Consider the following 17,148-nt stretch of genomic DNA (forward strand, 5'->3'; position numbering starts at 1 on the left):
ATATCCATAATGGCTATAGAGCCATATTTTCTGCATCAAAATGAGTCTGGAGCAGTATATTTTCTCTTCTAAGTGCGTATTAAAAGAGAATATGGGCACTTTGATAGAAGAAATTAATCTGTAAAGTCATTCAGAGTTAGTGCGCGAATAAAGTTGCACGTTAAATCCCGTGTCTGTCTTCGCTACAATCTCCTTATCTCTTCACCATATCTCATCACCAATTCAATAACATTAATTTGTCTCAGTAATGGATGGTGCCGTCATTAATCAGTAATATGATTGTTGTTCTCAGTGACATTACATGCTTGAGTTGAGATTTTCTCTGCGTTACGCAACATAATCTGATGAACCCACGCAGGACAAACGAGCAGCACTAATTACAGTATCTGAGGACTAATCACTGACATCAAACGTGTCTCTGACTGGCTGAAATGAAAAGACGTTGACCCTCTGGTGGAGCTTTGGGATCCAGATCTGCCTCATTTGAACATTGTAGTCACACTCTCTTGTCGTTTCTTTTGTCTGTCTCAATATGTGTGACCTTTTTATTTTATTTTCTTTCTCCTGCAGATCGAAGATGAGCAGCCCGCGGGTAATGAGATAAAGGAGGAGGTGGAACCTAAAGCCACTGAGGTAAACTGTCTCCAGTTTGTTCGACACTTTTTAAAAGTCTGTGGTTTTTTGTGAGTGTGGTGTTGTGTGTTGCTCCTTTTATCTACATAGCTCCAGACGTATGTGGACACTGGCACGCTGCGGTATTTTGGCTCTTACTCTTTTTCTTGCCTTAATCTGCCCTTTGTCTTATCTCTCGGAAATTATGATTCAAGTTCAAGTAGTCCATTTGTTTCTGGGGAAAAAAGAACAACACAACTCTTCCGTTACATGTAGTGACATTTTTCTGGTGTAAAGAAACACTTTATTCTTAGTTAAGGAACTACAGTCATTTTTTATTATTATTATAGCCTTTTTGAACTCATAATCTAATGTCACAAGTGCTCATATTATTTCAAACATTACCTTACACTTTCATATATACGCTATAACAGACAGCACTACAATATCTTTGCAGAGAGTGCATCTCCGTCCAAGTACTTATGGAGCTCAGTCTGCGTGTCGTTTGTAGATGAATTGTCTCTAGAGCTTATTCCCGCTCTATATTGGCTGTCGGATTCCTTCTGTGTATTAACTTGAACGATCCATTTTCAATAAGCCAAGTGTCTCCCCAGGCGGCAGGACATCTGGTGAAATACGTGGTGGATAGTACCGTAACAGATGGGGCCACCTCCTCAGGGCCACACGGGATTAGTCTGTCAACCACTATGGATGACGACGTCTTCATGGACGGCACCCTCAGGGAGGTGGAGGAGAAAACCCCGGACTCCCAGGAGGAGGTGTCTGAGAAGTCGATGGCGAAGATCAGCCCCGGAGCTGTCAGACAGGAAGTGTCCCAGGCCATCAGTGACAAGAGAGGGATGCTCATTATCTTAAAAGAGGCAGAGGACAAGATGGAAACAGAAGGAAAAGAGACGTGTACTTTGGTCGAGAAAGAAGAGCCTCTAGTCCCCGGAAAGGCTGAAGACGAGGAAAGCGAGTTGTTGTCTCCCTCTAAAGAGAAAGAAAAGCTCAAAGAAGACACCACCGTTGTCATAGAATCCCAAACTATAGTTGTCAAGACCTCAGGTCCGAAGACTGAGATAAAAACTGATGACATGACTCAGATTAAAGTTACTGGCTCGCCTAAGAAGGCCATGGCCTCATGGATTTCAGAGGCGGTGAAGACAGAAGCTTCAGAGGTCATCAGCGTGTTGACAAACGAAGTCAAGGAGGTGAAGACTTCCGAGGAGCCACAGCAGAAAGCTGGAATCTTCACCTTCGAAGAGGTCCAAACTGAACAGGCAAAGTCCAGCCTGAGTCAGATTACAGTTTCTGAATCTTCAGCTACATCCTTAGCAGTGGTACTGTATGAAAACCTAAAAGCAGCAATTCAGTTTTGGCTACCTCCCTCCACATCTCCACCACCCGCAGCCTTACCCCCATTACCTTCCCTCCAGCAGCAGCCAAACCAGTCTAACAACAGTGTAATCAAGTGCTGTGCATGGCTAACGGTCCCTTAACACCCAGCGTTCACTCTCACACTTGCCAAAACCGCCGGTTTCTGTTGCAGTCAAGCCTGCTGCTTCTTTTTGATACAACTGTTTTGGGTTTGTGTTTGAGTTTGTTGACAGCTAAAACAGCTCAACTTGCCTTAGCAGCTGGCTCCCACAGCTGATAAGGAAAGAAATAGGGCCTCTGACTCTTGTTTGTTTTTTTTTTTTTACTGTTTTGCTCAGCTGCACCATTCCTTTTTTTTTTTTTTTCAGCTCTCTTATCAGTTCCCTGAAAGCGGTGACTTCATAGCTCTGGCTCAGTGCCACCGCTGCAGCTTTCCCCACCTCACCCTCCAAAATCCCCTCTGCCTCTGTAACAAGTCAAGAAATAAAATTGTATGGGTCTACCTGAAAAAAGATTTCACTGTTCTTAAGAAACAGTTTTTCCAAAGAAAAAAAAAACAGATTAGCGGAACTTTGCTGCAGGTGGATTCAGCAAAAAAAAACAAAAAAAAAACCACATTTGTTAGAGGTTTTAGGATTTGTTCAACTCTGCGTTAGTGTCAGCAGATTTAGTGAGCTACATAATGGTATTCCATACAATCCATACAATATTTACATTTCACACTTCATTTTTCCCCACCCTCTGTCTTATTGCTCCTTGTTTGGTGTTTGACTTTGTGTCCATTCTGACTTTCCTCTCTTTTCCTTTCTCTCTGTCCCTTTTATCCATCCATCAGTCTACGCTGGGATGGGTTTCCTCTTCTCTGAGTTCCACCTCTCCAAAGGTGACCGATCTTCTCTGGTCCTCATGAAGTGACTTTAAATATATTCCTCTATCATATGTAATAGGGGTATATATTTAATATGTATATATGCCTCTATCATAATATGATAATTCTATGTGCGCAGTGAAAGTCTCCAAATGAATAACCTACTTAACCTTTTTCCTCTATCAGGTGTGATCTGAAACTGCCATGTACTATGTGGATCATTTTGTAAACGGCGGTGCAAAAACATAATCTAATGGTACAATTATCATTCACAGGCATCAGCTGATCCGGAGGAGAAGGCAGTGGTTGCCACGGAGACAGAGGCAGCGCCAGCCGAGTCGACAGGGCCTACGGTGAATATCCAGACCACAGAGGCTGCAAAGGCCGAACCAGTGCACACCACAGCAGCGGAGCTAGAGCTCACAGTCAAAACAATTTCAGCAGAGCCTGCAGAGGGGAAGCTAGACTGGGCTGTAGTGTCACAAGAGGATAGAAACAGCAATAATTTAGGAGATCAATCAGTTAGTTGTGAAAAATCTGGTATTCCTGACTCTGCTCCATCTGTATCCGACAGTAGTTATTTACCAGAGTCTGCGGCGCTAGCAGCAGCAGGAAAGGAATTTGCGGAAGTAACAGATGTGGAGAGAGAGGATACACTGATGACGGAGGAGGACGCACTGATGTCAAAAGACAAAAATTATGATTTCAGATTTACTGTCGCTCCCGCTTACATCAGAGATGGTGAAAAGGAAAAACACAGCGAAGAGGAGCACGCTTCGGAGGCGGAATTAGCAGGAGAGAGAAAGCACACAGAAGTAGACGGCAAGAGAGTCCAGTTCTCCAGCGAAGTGCAGTATTTCGAGGGAGACGAGTTCCCCACAGAGTTAGAAGATGGTATCGAAGAGGTGGATGAAGAGGAAGACGAATGTTCACCGGCATGCAACTCTCCCAACGTCCCGAAATATTTGCCATTTGAAAAAGAGAAGTACCATCATGTACAGACGGACAGCTCGGAAGACGAAGTGGAGAGAATAGAGAAGGAAGAAGAGACGAAAGAAGGAACGAAGGAAGAACCAGAGGAGGAAATAAATGTCAAACTAGAAGAAGACTGTGTTGATGAAAAGACTTCAGAGGTGAGAGAAGATGTTAAAGAATCAGAGGAAGAAGAAAAAGGCCAAACTGAATTATTAAAGAAAGAGGAAACAGAGGAACCAGACCAGAAGTCCACACCACCTCCAGCCTTGTCTCATTTGGAGGTAACCCTGCATCAGCTCCAGTGGCTTCAGCCTGGGCCCTGTAACCTCACCTCCACCTTCCCCTCCTGCCGGCACAATCTGCCACTAATAATCAAGGGCAACACTCGAACAAAAGCATGGACATGCGTTTTGACTTGCTTAACATCACGGTTTGTCGCTGAGCAGATCAGGGGACCTATGATATGATGTGGTGCACACACACACTTGATCGAAACCTTGTGATTTGCATTCTCCAGTATCCTCTCCTTCACTGGATTAGGGACTCTAATGCATGACTGCATGCTCGTTTAGAGATTTAAGCCCTTCAATGACTGTCTTTGGCTTAGTTTATTAGCATGCGACATTTATTTGTGTCAATTCAATTTCATGTACAACAGTGTCGAGCTATTTTAGGAACAAAGACATACAGTGAACACCAACAGTAACGTGTTTCAGACGTGTCATTTATCTAGAACACAGATGGTTTTGGTACTGCTGTGCTCTTCCCTCCGCATTTGTTTACTTGTTCCCTTTTTACCTTTTTTTTTTTACCCACTAGAGTCCTGATGCTGCCGAGGTGTGTTCCAAAGAGGTGCCTGTGGTCCACACAGAGACAAAAACTATCACCTATGAGGCTGCAGAGGTACGTATGAAGATGATTTTGAATAGACTTAAAGCTGCACCAACCCATATTTCTTTATGTTAACAATGGATCAAATGACTACATGTGTTGTGAAAGTTTTTGCCGTCACCCAACTGTGTTTCCTATCAGCATCACAGAACGTTTTAGCCCCTTTTTAGCTCATTGTTTTCACTATGCACTATCCTTCAAACTCTGCTATCATAAACCTCACTCTCACACCAGTGGGCAGCTGTTTTTATCCAAGAAAGCTCTGAAAAAACCCATTGTTCCAGCACCAAACGACAGACAGGCCAAAACTAAAAGGAAAATAAATATTGGACTCACTTGGACACACATTAAACTCCAAATGAATGCTAATGTTGCTCCGTGTCTGCTAGCTCTCAAACTTGACCCGTAAGTGCTTTATAATGTGATAATATGTCAGGTGGCTTTTTTTTGTTTTTGTTTTTTTTGTTTGTTTTCTCCAGCGTGTTGAGGAGCGCATGTGCCCCCAAGTGGGCAAAACAAACTAAGTAACGCAGCTTTAAGGCTACTGTAATATTTGAAAAGCTAGAGTGAGTGTTTTGGGTTTTTTTTTCTACTTTATTTGATTACACACATGAAATGTCATTTTAAAAGGTGTGTTGCTTCTCAACAGGTCGACACTAACGGTGACGCAGACCCCGGGGTGTTGCTGAGCGCTCAGACCATCACCTCGGAAACCACCAGCACCACGACAACCACACATATCACAAAGGTCAGGAGTTCATCTGTTGTCCCTTTGGCCTCTCAAACATGACTACAGCCTATATGTGTGTCTGTTTTAGCCGTTATCTGCCGTCTGCTGAATTCAGTACATACAGAGACGTGTTAAGAGTCGAGAAAAGAAGTGTAACACAGAAACAAGCCTCAGGGAAATAGAAACACACTTATGGTGCTTTTGATGCTGAAAGGTCACGTTCTACACATACACACACACGCACCCACACCTTTTCACTTCTGTTTTACTGGTACAACGAGTGATGTTAGGTGTTGTGTAACTGCATACAGCAGCCTTTAGCTGATAAGTCTGACCGTAAGTTTGATAACTTTATTTTAAGACAGGAAAAAACAGACTGTTCTTACGGCTCTTTATGAGACTGTTATAATTTTTTAATTTATTACTTACTGTGGGGAGAGAACTAAATTTAGTCCCTGGTTGTTCCAGTACGAACGCCCGCCATTGAAAACTTTTTGCAGTGGAAATGGGCTACAGTAATTGTGAACATAAATTTCATTACATCTACACTATTGACCTAAAAACTTCAAGATATGCTTGTCATCAGTTGCCTTTCTTCAGGATTTAGGCCAAACCAAGGGTACTGATAGCACAAATAGGAATGAAAATGGTGTTTATTGCCACATGTTTTGTGCAAATACTGACTTTCTCTGTTGGTCAGACGGTGAAAGGAGGAGTATCAGAGACAAGAATCGAGAAAAGGATTGTCATCACAGGAGATGCAGACATTGACCACGATCAGGTCTCTCAGCGTTTTTGATCTTGTCATGTTGTTTTAGTTCTTTTAACCCCATTATACTCATCGTTATTTTTTGTTTGCTTGTAAAGTCAATAATTGTATTTGAGCAATGATCCTGGAAAGAAAATGCTGAACTGGACCTTTACTTAGCATCTCTCAGCACATTTTTACAGTCACATGATAGAAAGAGGCTCAGCATTATGACATTTTAAACAAAACATTCACATATTTTTTATTAACTCGTGATGCTACTTTAACAAATACTGAAAGTATGACAAATGTAACTAATAGTGACTTCCCTGTTGGCATATTGACTCACAATCCAACACCCCCGCTCCTTCCCTGCCCTTCCCCATTCTCTGTCTCCCCCTGGTGATCCCTCCTGGCACTGCACTCCCGTATATAGGCTCTGGCTCAGGCCATAAAGGAGGCTAAAGAACAGCATCCTGACATGTCAGTGACCAAAGTAGTGGTACATAAAGAGACAGAGATCACGCCAGAGGAGGGGGAGGACTGACCCAGGTAAGCCAAAGAGGTCCCAGTCCTGGTCCTGGCCCTGTCCGGCTTAGTCTGGTTTTTTTTAATCTGGTTAGACTGGGCTTTTTCAAGCTGGTCTCCATTTTCGGGCATGCTGCTTTTCCCATCAGCACTTCTTCACAGACAGCCTTGCTTCTGTAGCACCTACAGCTAATGCATCATGCTGTTGTCATTCCAGCTCCACTCCCTCCCATAGGGAAAAGGTCGGCTAGTGCGTGTGCACTCTAAACCGGATATTATAGTCTCAATTCATAATGACAAGGCTTAAAAACCTTTACAGTAATGCTTCTGGCAGTCTCATGCAATCTCTTGTAATTTGGTGGCAACACTCCCCCTGCTGGAAAGAAACATAATCCCCCTTTTTTTTTTTTTAGAGAGAGAGAGAGAGCTGCTGTTTGTACAGTAAACCCAGACATCTCTCTTTGTTTTATTCAGACAAGTTTGTCTCTTTAAAAAATCTAAATTGCAATACTGATCTTTACAATTTACACAAACTGCTTCCTAAACAAGCGAGACAATCTGAGACAATTTTCGTGTTTTTTTTTTTTTTTTTACCTCTAAATACAGCAAAACAAGTTATGTTGACATAGCTGTGCCTGCATATACAGTAGAGTAGAGCGATATTCTGTAAAAGCATTTTGCGTAAGTTGTTTTGTCTACTTTGTGCAGCCTCACAAAGGGCAGCAGCAGTGATGAGCGATTAAATACCTGCTGAACTGGCTTCTGCTTCTCAGAGCGTTCAGTCTATGGCTGCTTACATATTGACTGAAATCTGATCTCATGTGTACACAGACATGGTTTAGTCTATTTTCAACTCTGCTCATACATGAAAAATCAAATACTTAAACCGGGTAACCACTTTGCATCCTGTGACATATTGGTAAATAGGAAATCTGGTTTCCAATAAGTATCAGTTAACCAATGAATTATTTGCAGAAATGCAGTCATTTATGCTGTTTTGCATGGAAGACCTCTGCTCTAATAGCACCAGTGTGATACTACGTAATATGTACACCAGGATTTTTTGTATAATTAAAGACTGATAACAAACTGGTTTACTAATATTCTTCAAATAAAAGGTCAGTAAATTACACCAGTTGGTAAATCAACAGTGTAAACATGGGTTTAATGCTCTGATCATTGATGCAGCACAAAAGCCAAAGATAATAATAAAAATAGTACTAATCTTACACTATACAAGCAGCCTAACTCAGCAGTTATTAAATGCACAGGGGTTTATCCCTGAAACATTAAAGCTGTGTTTCCAGGACGCTCTCATTTTACCGCTCCTTTCAGTTGCACTCTGCTTTCCGTGTGGGGGGAAAAATAGGTCAGCAGTCCTTGTTGCAGTGTCTCCACAAACTTCACAAAAGCAACCGTTTGTGTTTCAACTTGTCCGATGTCAGTATTGTGAGGATTATGACAGGTGTGGAGCTGCGTGAGGGGAACCTCTCATTCCATTGTACCACAGCATGTCATTATAACCCCGCCATCTTTCCTCCTGTGCATTTTGTCTCTGGAAAATAGCCATTTTTTTTCCTATTAATCCTTATTCACCTCTTGGCTCTGAAGCTTATTATTTCATTAGCTTTTACTGAAACAGTCCCAAGGCGCAGGGTTTGGGATGAACGAGCGTGCATGTGTGTACTTGCGTGACTCACCAGATGGGAATGTTTGGCTTTGTTTCTGCGGCCTTGCCCTCAGTCTTCTCTGTGTGTGCGTGCGTGTGTATGTGTGTGTGTGCGCGCTGTCTAACATGTTTGTAAGAACGGCTGTGTTTCTCAGCTCTATTAACATGATACTAAATGTTTCCTTTGTGGTGTTTTGGATGCTCGTCTCTTTCAACTGTAGATACACACAGAGCGGTGAGGCAAATATAGCATCAGGGAGGAAAAAAATTGGAGTAGCTGCATCCATGGGTGTAGAGATTAAAAAAACAAACCACATCATTACAGATAATGATGGTGTTCTGTTTTTCTGCTTGTCTTCGCTTTCAATAGAAAGTAAAACAATTTGAATTCATTTTCTTGGATACCACTGGGATCATTGTTTGTAAAATACAGCTAGTGCCCAAGAAGCCTGTGTGTATCTATGTTGTGTATATATGTGTTTCTGTAGCTCAGCAGTCCTTCTGTGCATCTAGTTACGCAGATAAAAACTGATGTAACCTTTTTATCAGGCTCAGTTTCAGTCTTTGGCTCCCGCTGTAAGGCCGGGTGTACTGTGGAACTGAAGGTTCAGACGTGATAAAATATTCAGGATGGCACTAACTGCTGTTTTCCCCCCTGCTCTGCTCTTCCAGGAGTAAAGCTGAGGGCTGTTTTCTGTTCAACCTCCCAGAATCCAACATCCAGAATTCCACATATTACGCCGGGACTCTCAGAAGACTAGAAAGGCTCCTACTCTCCGAATGCTGCAGCTCGCCGCCAGTCGCAACCATCACCTGCAAAATAAATAAATGCATTTTGCATGAGAAGGACGCAATGTTGCATTATCAAACAATTGCAAGATTATACGGAAAAAAAATCGTACGATTTTAAAAAAAAAAACGGTTCTCGATCCATCTGCACGCTGAATCCCTGTGTGCAGCAAGCAAATCATTTGCTTTCACTGCCTTATGACTTTGATGCATTTTTATGATTGAGAATAATTATTGTAGCAACGTTTTATTTATGAAATAAAGCCATCACTCCAGAAACTTAAAATTGCTGTAGGCTGTATATGTTAGAGCATACACTATTTAACCTTGCTGTTAGAAGTGCCAACCTCATTTGCCAGCAAGCATCGCCTCACTCACTCACTCCAACAGTCCAATGATTCTCCGTCAGGTATGCCACTATAGATATCACAGCCCAGTACTGTACATATCAAAGCTTTCCTAGGAAAATAGCAAATTATCTTTCACATTTGATTTTTGTCATGTCTACTTGAATTGCATTTTCCTTTTTATGATCATTTCAGTATTTTATTGTTTCTCATCGATTGATTCCACCACTGCTAAAAAAAAAAATTGTTTTTGAGAAGGTCTATTTTGGCGAATGCCAAGGAATCAAGATTTCTGTGCAAGAAATAGATTTTATGTGCCTGTGCAGGCTTTGAATGTGTTCCAGGGTAGATGATCGGCTGCAGCACAAGTCCCAGGTTTATGTGACTGTGAGGCAAAGGGCTCAGACTGCCGAGCTCTGCCCAAACTAGATGCAAAGCCAGGAGAGATCTGTCCCATCCACCCCAACCCCCACCCCTACCCTACCCTACCCCACCCGCTCATGTCAGCTGTATGCCTCCCTCATCTGTTCAACTATATCTGCATAACCGAGTATTGTTCATGTACAGCGACGTTTTCCTCAAAATGGTGAAATAAAAGTGGCAAATGCATTTGTTTTAATTTGCTGTTTTCTTCTCAAATAATAAAATGTTGACAACAGTACTGAAAATTGTGTCGCTGTGGATGTCACCTATTGATGAGTGTTTGTATCTTGGGGTCAGTGTCAAATACATTAGGTCACATGGTCAAGAAAATACTCAGTGATAATTCAAGGGATTTTGATTTGGTTTTCCATGGACTCTGACTTTTGAATGCAGATAAAGATTTTTAAAAAATACCGGTTGTTACCATTAAATAAGAACTCACCCTTAACAACCTACAAATAATCATTTACCCAGATTTATTATGCAACACAATGACACTCTGTGCTTCAAGATGGATTGAGTCACTATTTTATGGCAGTCTTCAAGCTAAAATAAATGTGTAGTAAAAAATAATAATAATCTTAAATTGCAAGGTTAGAAAATATCCAAAAGATACTCTTTAACTCAGCAAGCAGTAAGAGACAAAACAGATTTCATAACCTCAGGCACTAAATTAACCTGATGAACAAGATTTGATTATTAAAACCGTAAAGTTGTTTTTTTTTTTTTTTTTTTAATAATTCATATAAACGTAAGAGGTTAAAACTAAACCCAACTGTTGCCCATTTATTATTTATTGAACCAAATGCTCTAAACACTTAATTGATTGGTTAAAATGAATACCCTCGGGCTAATTAAAGCAGGATTTTTATGGCTAAAGGTAATTATGCTCAATCCGCGGAGGCCCCGCCTCCTGTGTACGTGCGCGTGTGCCAGAGATAGACAAAAGGTAAGAGCTCTCACTCTGTCTCTGTTGCTGGGTGTGAGGAGATAAATGCCAGCGGCAGACCAGCTGATCGAAATACAATGTAAATGTTGATCAGTTGTATTTATGCTGATATTTCTGTGTTTAAAATATTTACTTTACAACGTTCACAACAGCTGCTAAGACGTATGACCAGTGGTGGAAAGTAACCAAGTACTTTCCATTCATATACTTTCTACTACTCTTTTACATGTCAAGGGTAAATCTTCTATTATTTATTCTATTATTTACAATAGTATCACTACTATGACACTATTACATTTACTTAACAGTGACTTAGATTTTACAGATAAAATAAATTTTAAAAACTGATGCATTATTATAGATTGAAGGTCCTGCATACCCTCACAGGTGTTTTTCATTTATGTGGATGATTAGACCTGCTCAGGTTTGAATTATGCAAAGCTCTGCTGGGATTTGCTTGAGCTCACCAACAAGAATAATAAAGTTGTAATATGTCCTGCAACAAAACTAACAAGATGGCCTCTGAAATCATGGGGGATATTTTATAAGATAAGGACTTTGTTGATTTAACACTTTGAAAAGTGACATTATGCATGGATGGATTTAATGTCTCCATGGGGGAAATTTGTTTCCACTGTGCATTACTCGTTTTACATTCCTCCAGAACATAGACAGATATACACACATACATTACATACTGTACATGCAGACTAATGCAAAGTGTTTTCTTGTGATTAGTGAGCAATGGAGCTTAAAACTGTTATGCAGAGGGGACAAAACTTCTGCTAGAACTTACCTGAATCTGCAACCAGATGGGAGGGAAACATGGATTGCATAATGACTTCAACTTTGTAATAAGTACATTTTAATGATATTACTGTTATACTTTTATTCAATTATAGTTTTGAATGCAGAGGATTTTTACACTGTGGTATTGCTATTTTAACTTAAATAAGTGATCTGAATATGTCTTCCACTACTGTGCATGACTGTTGTGGCTATTAAGTAACAAATAAACAATAACAATTAAATTTCATTAAATTGACATAAAAAAAAACCCAATGATTTTTAAACTATGTTTAATCTATTGTCATTTCATTATTTGTTTTATTGTGTGCTCTTCTGTTTGTATTCTTGACTTGCATAAATATTTTAATATAACTTTTTATCACATTATTACATATTTGATATGTATAAAAATGAGTCATATTTTTATTGTGTTAAATGCCCAATAAACCTAAAATAGACTGCACAAATATACACTATCCATATCATTAGTTAAAGGTCTGGCAGGGAGGTGGAAAGTTGATTTGTATTCCAAATGGACCATTTGGCTTTAATATTTCATAAATTATATTTTCCTACATGACTGCCATCTTAGAGGAGTGAAATTTGGTGTTTTTTCTGTGTTCCCACAACTGGAGAGAGTTGGCAAAAATTAGTAATTAGTAAACAAGTTAAAATCAAACAATACATACGAACAATAAGTAAAAAATAATAATAATTAATGTGCAGGGAGACAAAATAAGCCTATTAGGGTTATTGATTACCTTTACCTAAATAATATGCTGCACATACATATATATATACAAGAAAAACAAAATCATACTATTAGGGAAAAGAAGCAATGTTAGAAATATTCCATTACAAGTAAAAGTCCTGCATTAAAAATCCTACTTAAGTAAAAGTACATAAGTATTATGAGCTTGATGTAGTTAAAGTATTGCAGTAAAAGTAGTGGTTTGGTCCCTCTGACTGATATAATATTATATATGACATCATTAGATTATTAATACTGAAGCATCAGTGTTAGAGCAGCATGTTACTGTTGTAGCTGCTGGAGGTGGAGCTAGTTTCAACTACTTTATATACAGTTAGCTAGTTTAGTCCAGTGGTTCCCAACATAGGGGTCGGGCCCCTCCAAAGGGGTCTCCAGCTAAATCTGAGGGGTCATGAGATGATTAATGGGAGAGAAAAGAAGAAAAAACAAAGCTCTGATACACAAATCTGTTTTCAGTTTTTAGGCTTTTTCTCTAATCTTTGATTTTTGGTGAAATATTGGATCATTTGAACATTTATTTAAATGAAACCATGTGAGAAGTTTAGAGGGAAAAATCACTGTTTGTTGGAGCTGTTAACAACTAATAGATCATCTGAAATGTGACCCTGACTACACACTGCTTTATGTAAGACATCAAAAGTCAAAAAGGTTGGAAACCACTGATTTCATCTTTAACAATGTGTTGTATTTTAAGCTTGTTATATTATCCATTGTGTCAAATCTTCATTTGAAAATTAACTAAAGCTGTCAAATAAATGTAGTGGAGTAGAAAGTACAATATATCCCTACAATGTTAAATGTAAACACAGTACTTGATTAAATGTACTTCGTTACTTTCCACCACTGCTTATAAATGAAAGAAACATGTTATCTCTCCATCTGGACTAACACTCTTCCGCTGCAGAGTGACTCCTCTTCTCGGATATATACGATCTAGGTGTCGTACATGCTCCGGTGCTGTAGGTGGCAGCAGAACAATGCGGCATTTCCTGTGGAGCCCAACAGTCACAACAAGAGGAGGAAGAGGAAAAACGACAGCTCTGGATCGTCGTCGACTGCCTTGCGTGACAACACAGGGATCGCGTTCAGGCTTCGGGTATTAACATTTTTATTTTCTCTTTTGTCGCGTCGAGCGGCGCAGAAAGCGACGCGGCGTGGTTTTTTCTGTGTGAGTTGTTCGCCTGTTGGCCGCTGTGTTCTCCGCTGTTTGTGAAGTGCTTTAAAGACACCGAAACATGCCAATGGAGGCTTGCTGACCAAAATGGCTGGGCGCAGTGAAATGTGAAATATTCTTTGCTAAGGTTATCCTTTCTACACGCAACGCGACTGTCACGCGAACACCGCGGTTTTAACGCATTGCTTGACCTGTTAAAAAGTGCATTTGTTTGTTTCTGTTGCTGTTTATGTTTTTATTAGCATTACTGCGGGTTTTATCGCTGTCAGGCCTATCGTATTTTTTTTCTAAAAGATTTCTGCATGATTGATTTAGCCACTTTTACTTATTCTTTGTGTTTTTGACGGTCATCTGCAAACAAAAGCGCTGCTAGTTGCATGTTAGTCCTGTAATTGCGTGTGATTGGGTGCTTCATACTCGACCTGTATTTATTATTATAAGAGGCATGCAAATAGCGCTCCACCCCTCAGCTGTGCAGGTTACACACATGCCTACTTTTGTTGTGATTATTAAAATATGTGACTGTTTTTTTTTTTTTTCTTTCTCTCTCTTCAGGTTGCCAATTTGACCTGCAACATGTCAGACTTATTGAGATATATCGACTATGACCATAAAGCCACTTTTCTGAAGATGCTCAACCAACAGAGGATGGAAGGTGAGCACTGTGATGTGGTGGTAGTGGTGGAAAACATTGAGTTCAGGGCTCATCGCTGTGTCCTGGCCGCCTGCAGCAACTACTTCAAAAAGCTCTTCAAGAAGCAAAGCGACGAGGACAACTCCATCGTGGAGTTGGACTTCATCCGCTCCGATATCTTCGAAGAGGTGCTCAATTATATGTACACAGCACGGCTGGCTGTGAGGAAGAAGGACATCAATATGATGATGTCATCTGGCCAAATCCTGGGCATCAACTTCCTGGATAATCTGTGCACCCAGAAACGCGAGCTGACCAACATGAAGACCCGGGAGAACCAGGCCCCCGGCGACCACGGGATGCGAGCCCAGGACGCCATCCTGAAGGAGCTGGCCATGGAGGAGGTGAGGAAGAACAGCTTCTATGACCAGGGTATGGATGGTATGGGTCCTGGGGGCTCTCACGTGTCTCAGCCACACAACTACAACACCAACATGAGCAAAGACCCCCACAGCCACGGCTGGGGCTCCTCCTCCTCCAGCGACATGAAGCTGGAGTACCTGCTGTACGGCCACCGCGACCACGGCTCCTGCCAGAGCACAGGTGCGAAGCCCATGGACCACAACGCCAAAAAGGAGCGTCTGCTCACCGCCAACCGCCCCTACGGCTGCGAGCACTGCCCCAAAGCCTTCACCACTGCCGCCCACCTCAAAGAGCACCTGAAGATCCACTCCGGCTTCAAGCCGCACCGCTGCGTGGTGTGCGGAAAGGCCTTCATCAGGGGCCCCGACCTGAAGAGGCACGAGAGGGTCCACAGCAACGAGAGGCCCTTCGCCTGTCAAATGTGTGAAAAGGCCTTCAAGCACAAGTCCCACCTGAAAGACCACGAACGGCAGCACCGGGGCGAGCGGCCATTCAACTGCGGCTCCTGCGACAAAGCCTTCATAAAAGCGTCGGATCTGAAGCGCCACTGGAACACCATGCACAGCGGCAACCCCCGCAGACAGATGTCTCTGTCTCCCGCCGCCTCCCAGCACGGCACGGCAGAGGCCGCCGACCAGAGAGACTGGAAAATGGAGACCGGGCCACACTCGCACAACTCGGGGGACTGTTGAGCCTGCAAACACACCAAACATAAGCACACATACTGACAACACAGACACACTTACATGCATCACTCAAACTTAAACATGTATACACACTGACACAACCCCCCTGTGACAGGCCGCGTGGCCTGACATCACACGGACAATGATCGGAGTGAGTAACGAGAGATCATAGCATGTTCATAAGACTGTCGGGCTGTATTATTATTCTAAAGAGTTATGTCAAAAACGATGTTTTCTTTCCACTTGTAAAATCATGTAAATGTTTAGTTCACTCTACTATACATATATTTTTCACAAAGCATCGTTGCTATCTAGACTGGGGGTTCTCATAACATTATTCTCTTTTACTTTTATGGGATATGTAACATTTAAATGTTTGTTTAACCTTTAATGGATTTTATGGAGATAAAAGAGAGAAACAGTGGGGATGGGGAAAAAAAAGATTTTCTGCATAACATTTGTTGCATTGAGTATATTCATGTGGATGTTTTTAATGGATGTGTTTAGTTGTATTGATTGATATTACACTGTAAGAGTAAGAGTCACCATTTTGCATTTGACACAGATGATACCAAAGTCTTGGGCCTTTGTCGGATTGTCTTAAACGACTGTCCTGCCCAAGCAACCGGCCAACTAGATTTACTGTTATACAGTATAACTGTCATCCAGCTATCAACAGTTAATGATAGATGTCTGTATATACTGTAGCTTAGTTTGTTGCACAATTAGAGTACACAATAATGAATTATGCACATATAACATTGTCCTACTCCTACACTTTGACAATAAACACCATTTGCTGTGTTTTATTGTTTTTTCCGAAGTTTGGTTTTTGTTGACGAGAGCTCAGTGTGCGGGATTTGTATCGTGCAGGTTAGTGTAGCTGTGCCACGCCCAAATCAGCCTGAAAGTACCTGAAGACTCGGTGTTGGATCTCAAATGTTCCTCTGTAATGTTGAAAATTTGGAACTAAATGAGCAACAGCCAAAGTTTATTTTAAAAAAAAATGTGTTTGTGGAGATTAGAGGTGTTCAGAGGTACTATAATTATATTCTGCTGTTACCACATTGGTTATAACTTGGTTAAATGGGAGGTTTTTTGGGGAGGTGGGGGGGGGGTTACGGTTGACCTTTACTTTCCAAAGTGAGCACAAAATCTTATCTATGTGACATTTGTGTCCACTTGAGTTCTTACACAAGAATAAATGCAAAGCAAGAAGTCGATCTTTTAAAATAATAAACCATCTGGAGTTTAATTCCACTCGAAACTTCAAAACGAAAGTGTAACTTCTCCGAGCTCCGCAGCAACTCACATTTTTGATATGGCTCAACAACCGGGCCAGAGGGGAGCTATTTGAGTCACAGCTACATATGTCAAAGTGTTTAAAAACTGGCATAGTGAAGCATTTTAGAGAAGAGCTGCTTCTTTAGATGCAGTGTTTGGTTTGTCAATTATATGACTACATCATAGCAAATATATAACTGGGACAACAATACAGTAACAAGGATACTTAGAAATAAAGCTGAAACGATTAAAAGTGAAGTCACTTGACAGAAAATTAACTTTCTGATGATCAATGAAAGTCATTTTTCAAGCAAACATGCTAAATATTCTCTAGTTGAAGCTTCTCAGTGATGAGGGTTTGTTGTTTGTCTTCTGTGATTGCAAACTGAATAAATTAAGGTTTTGATCATTAGTTTTACAAAAAAAAAAAAAAAAAAAAAATTTGAAAATGACACCTGGGCTTTAGGAGACACTTTT

The 17,148-nt window shown here is 41.0% G+C and overlaps 2 protein-coding genes across 14 annotated transcripts in view; both read left to right on the plus strand.

Moving 5' to 3' along the window:
• The window catches only part of LOC122993156 (band 4.1-like protein 3), a 54,031-nt gene extending 43,910 nt beyond the window's left edge, over positions 1-10,121 (plus strand). For 10 of the 12 annotated variants that reach the window (XM_044367067.1, XM_044367059.1, XM_044367069.1 and 7 more), the window contains 9 exons: positions 571-633; positions 1,227-1,955; positions 2,828-2,875; positions 3,136-4,116; positions 4,655-4,738; positions 5,376-5,474; positions 6,157-6,237; positions 6,641-6,756; positions 9,074-10,121. In XM_044367067.1, the coding sequence (XP_044223002.1) occupies positions 571-633; positions 1,227-1,955; positions 2,828-2,875; positions 3,136-4,116; positions 4,655-4,738; positions 5,376-5,474; positions 6,157-6,237; positions 6,641-6,751 (2,196 nt within the window). In that variant the 3' untranslated portion in view covers positions 6,752-6,756; positions 9,074-10,121. The remainder of the gene's footprint in view (positions 1-570; positions 634-1,226; positions 1,956-2,827; positions 2,876-3,135; positions 4,117-4,654; positions 4,739-5,375; positions 5,475-6,156; positions 6,238-6,640; positions 6,757-9,073) is intronic. The other 2 variants (XM_044367065.1, XM_044367066.1) reach the window with 2 other exon arrangements.
• Positions 10,122-13,464: 3,343 nt separating this feature from the next.
• Positions 13,465-16,196, plus strand: LOC122994247 (zinc finger and BTB domain-containing protein 14-like). 2 transcript variants are annotated; one of them, XM_044368828.1, is made up of 2 exons: positions 13,465-13,566; positions 14,200-16,196. In XM_044368828.1, exon 2 carries the CDS (start codon positions 14,221-14,223, stop codon positions 15,391-15,393), a length of 1,173 nt encoding a protein of 390 aa, XP_044224763.1. In that variant the 5' UTR covers positions 13,465-13,566; positions 14,200-14,220; the 3' UTR covers positions 15,394-16,196. The 2 variants fall into 2 exon arrangements, with proteins under 2 accessions (XP_044224763.1, XP_044224764.1); XM_044368829.1 differs by having other exon boundaries at positions 13,470-13,638.
• The last annotated feature ends 952 nt before the right edge of the window (positions 16,197-17,148 follow it).

Source organism: Thunnus albacares, chromosome 12 (genome assembly GCF_914725855.1).
Source record: "Thunnus albacares chromosome 12, fThuAlb1.1, whole genome shotgun sequence".
Classification (NCBI taxonomy): Eukaryota; Metazoa; Chordata; class Actinopteri; order Scombriformes; family Scombridae; genus Thunnus; species Thunnus albacares.

Coding starts and splice junctions, on each gene's coding strand:
- LOC122994247 (XM_044368828.1), top strand. CDS start 14,221: ATGTCAGACTTATTGAGATATATCGACTATGACCATAAAGCCACTTTT.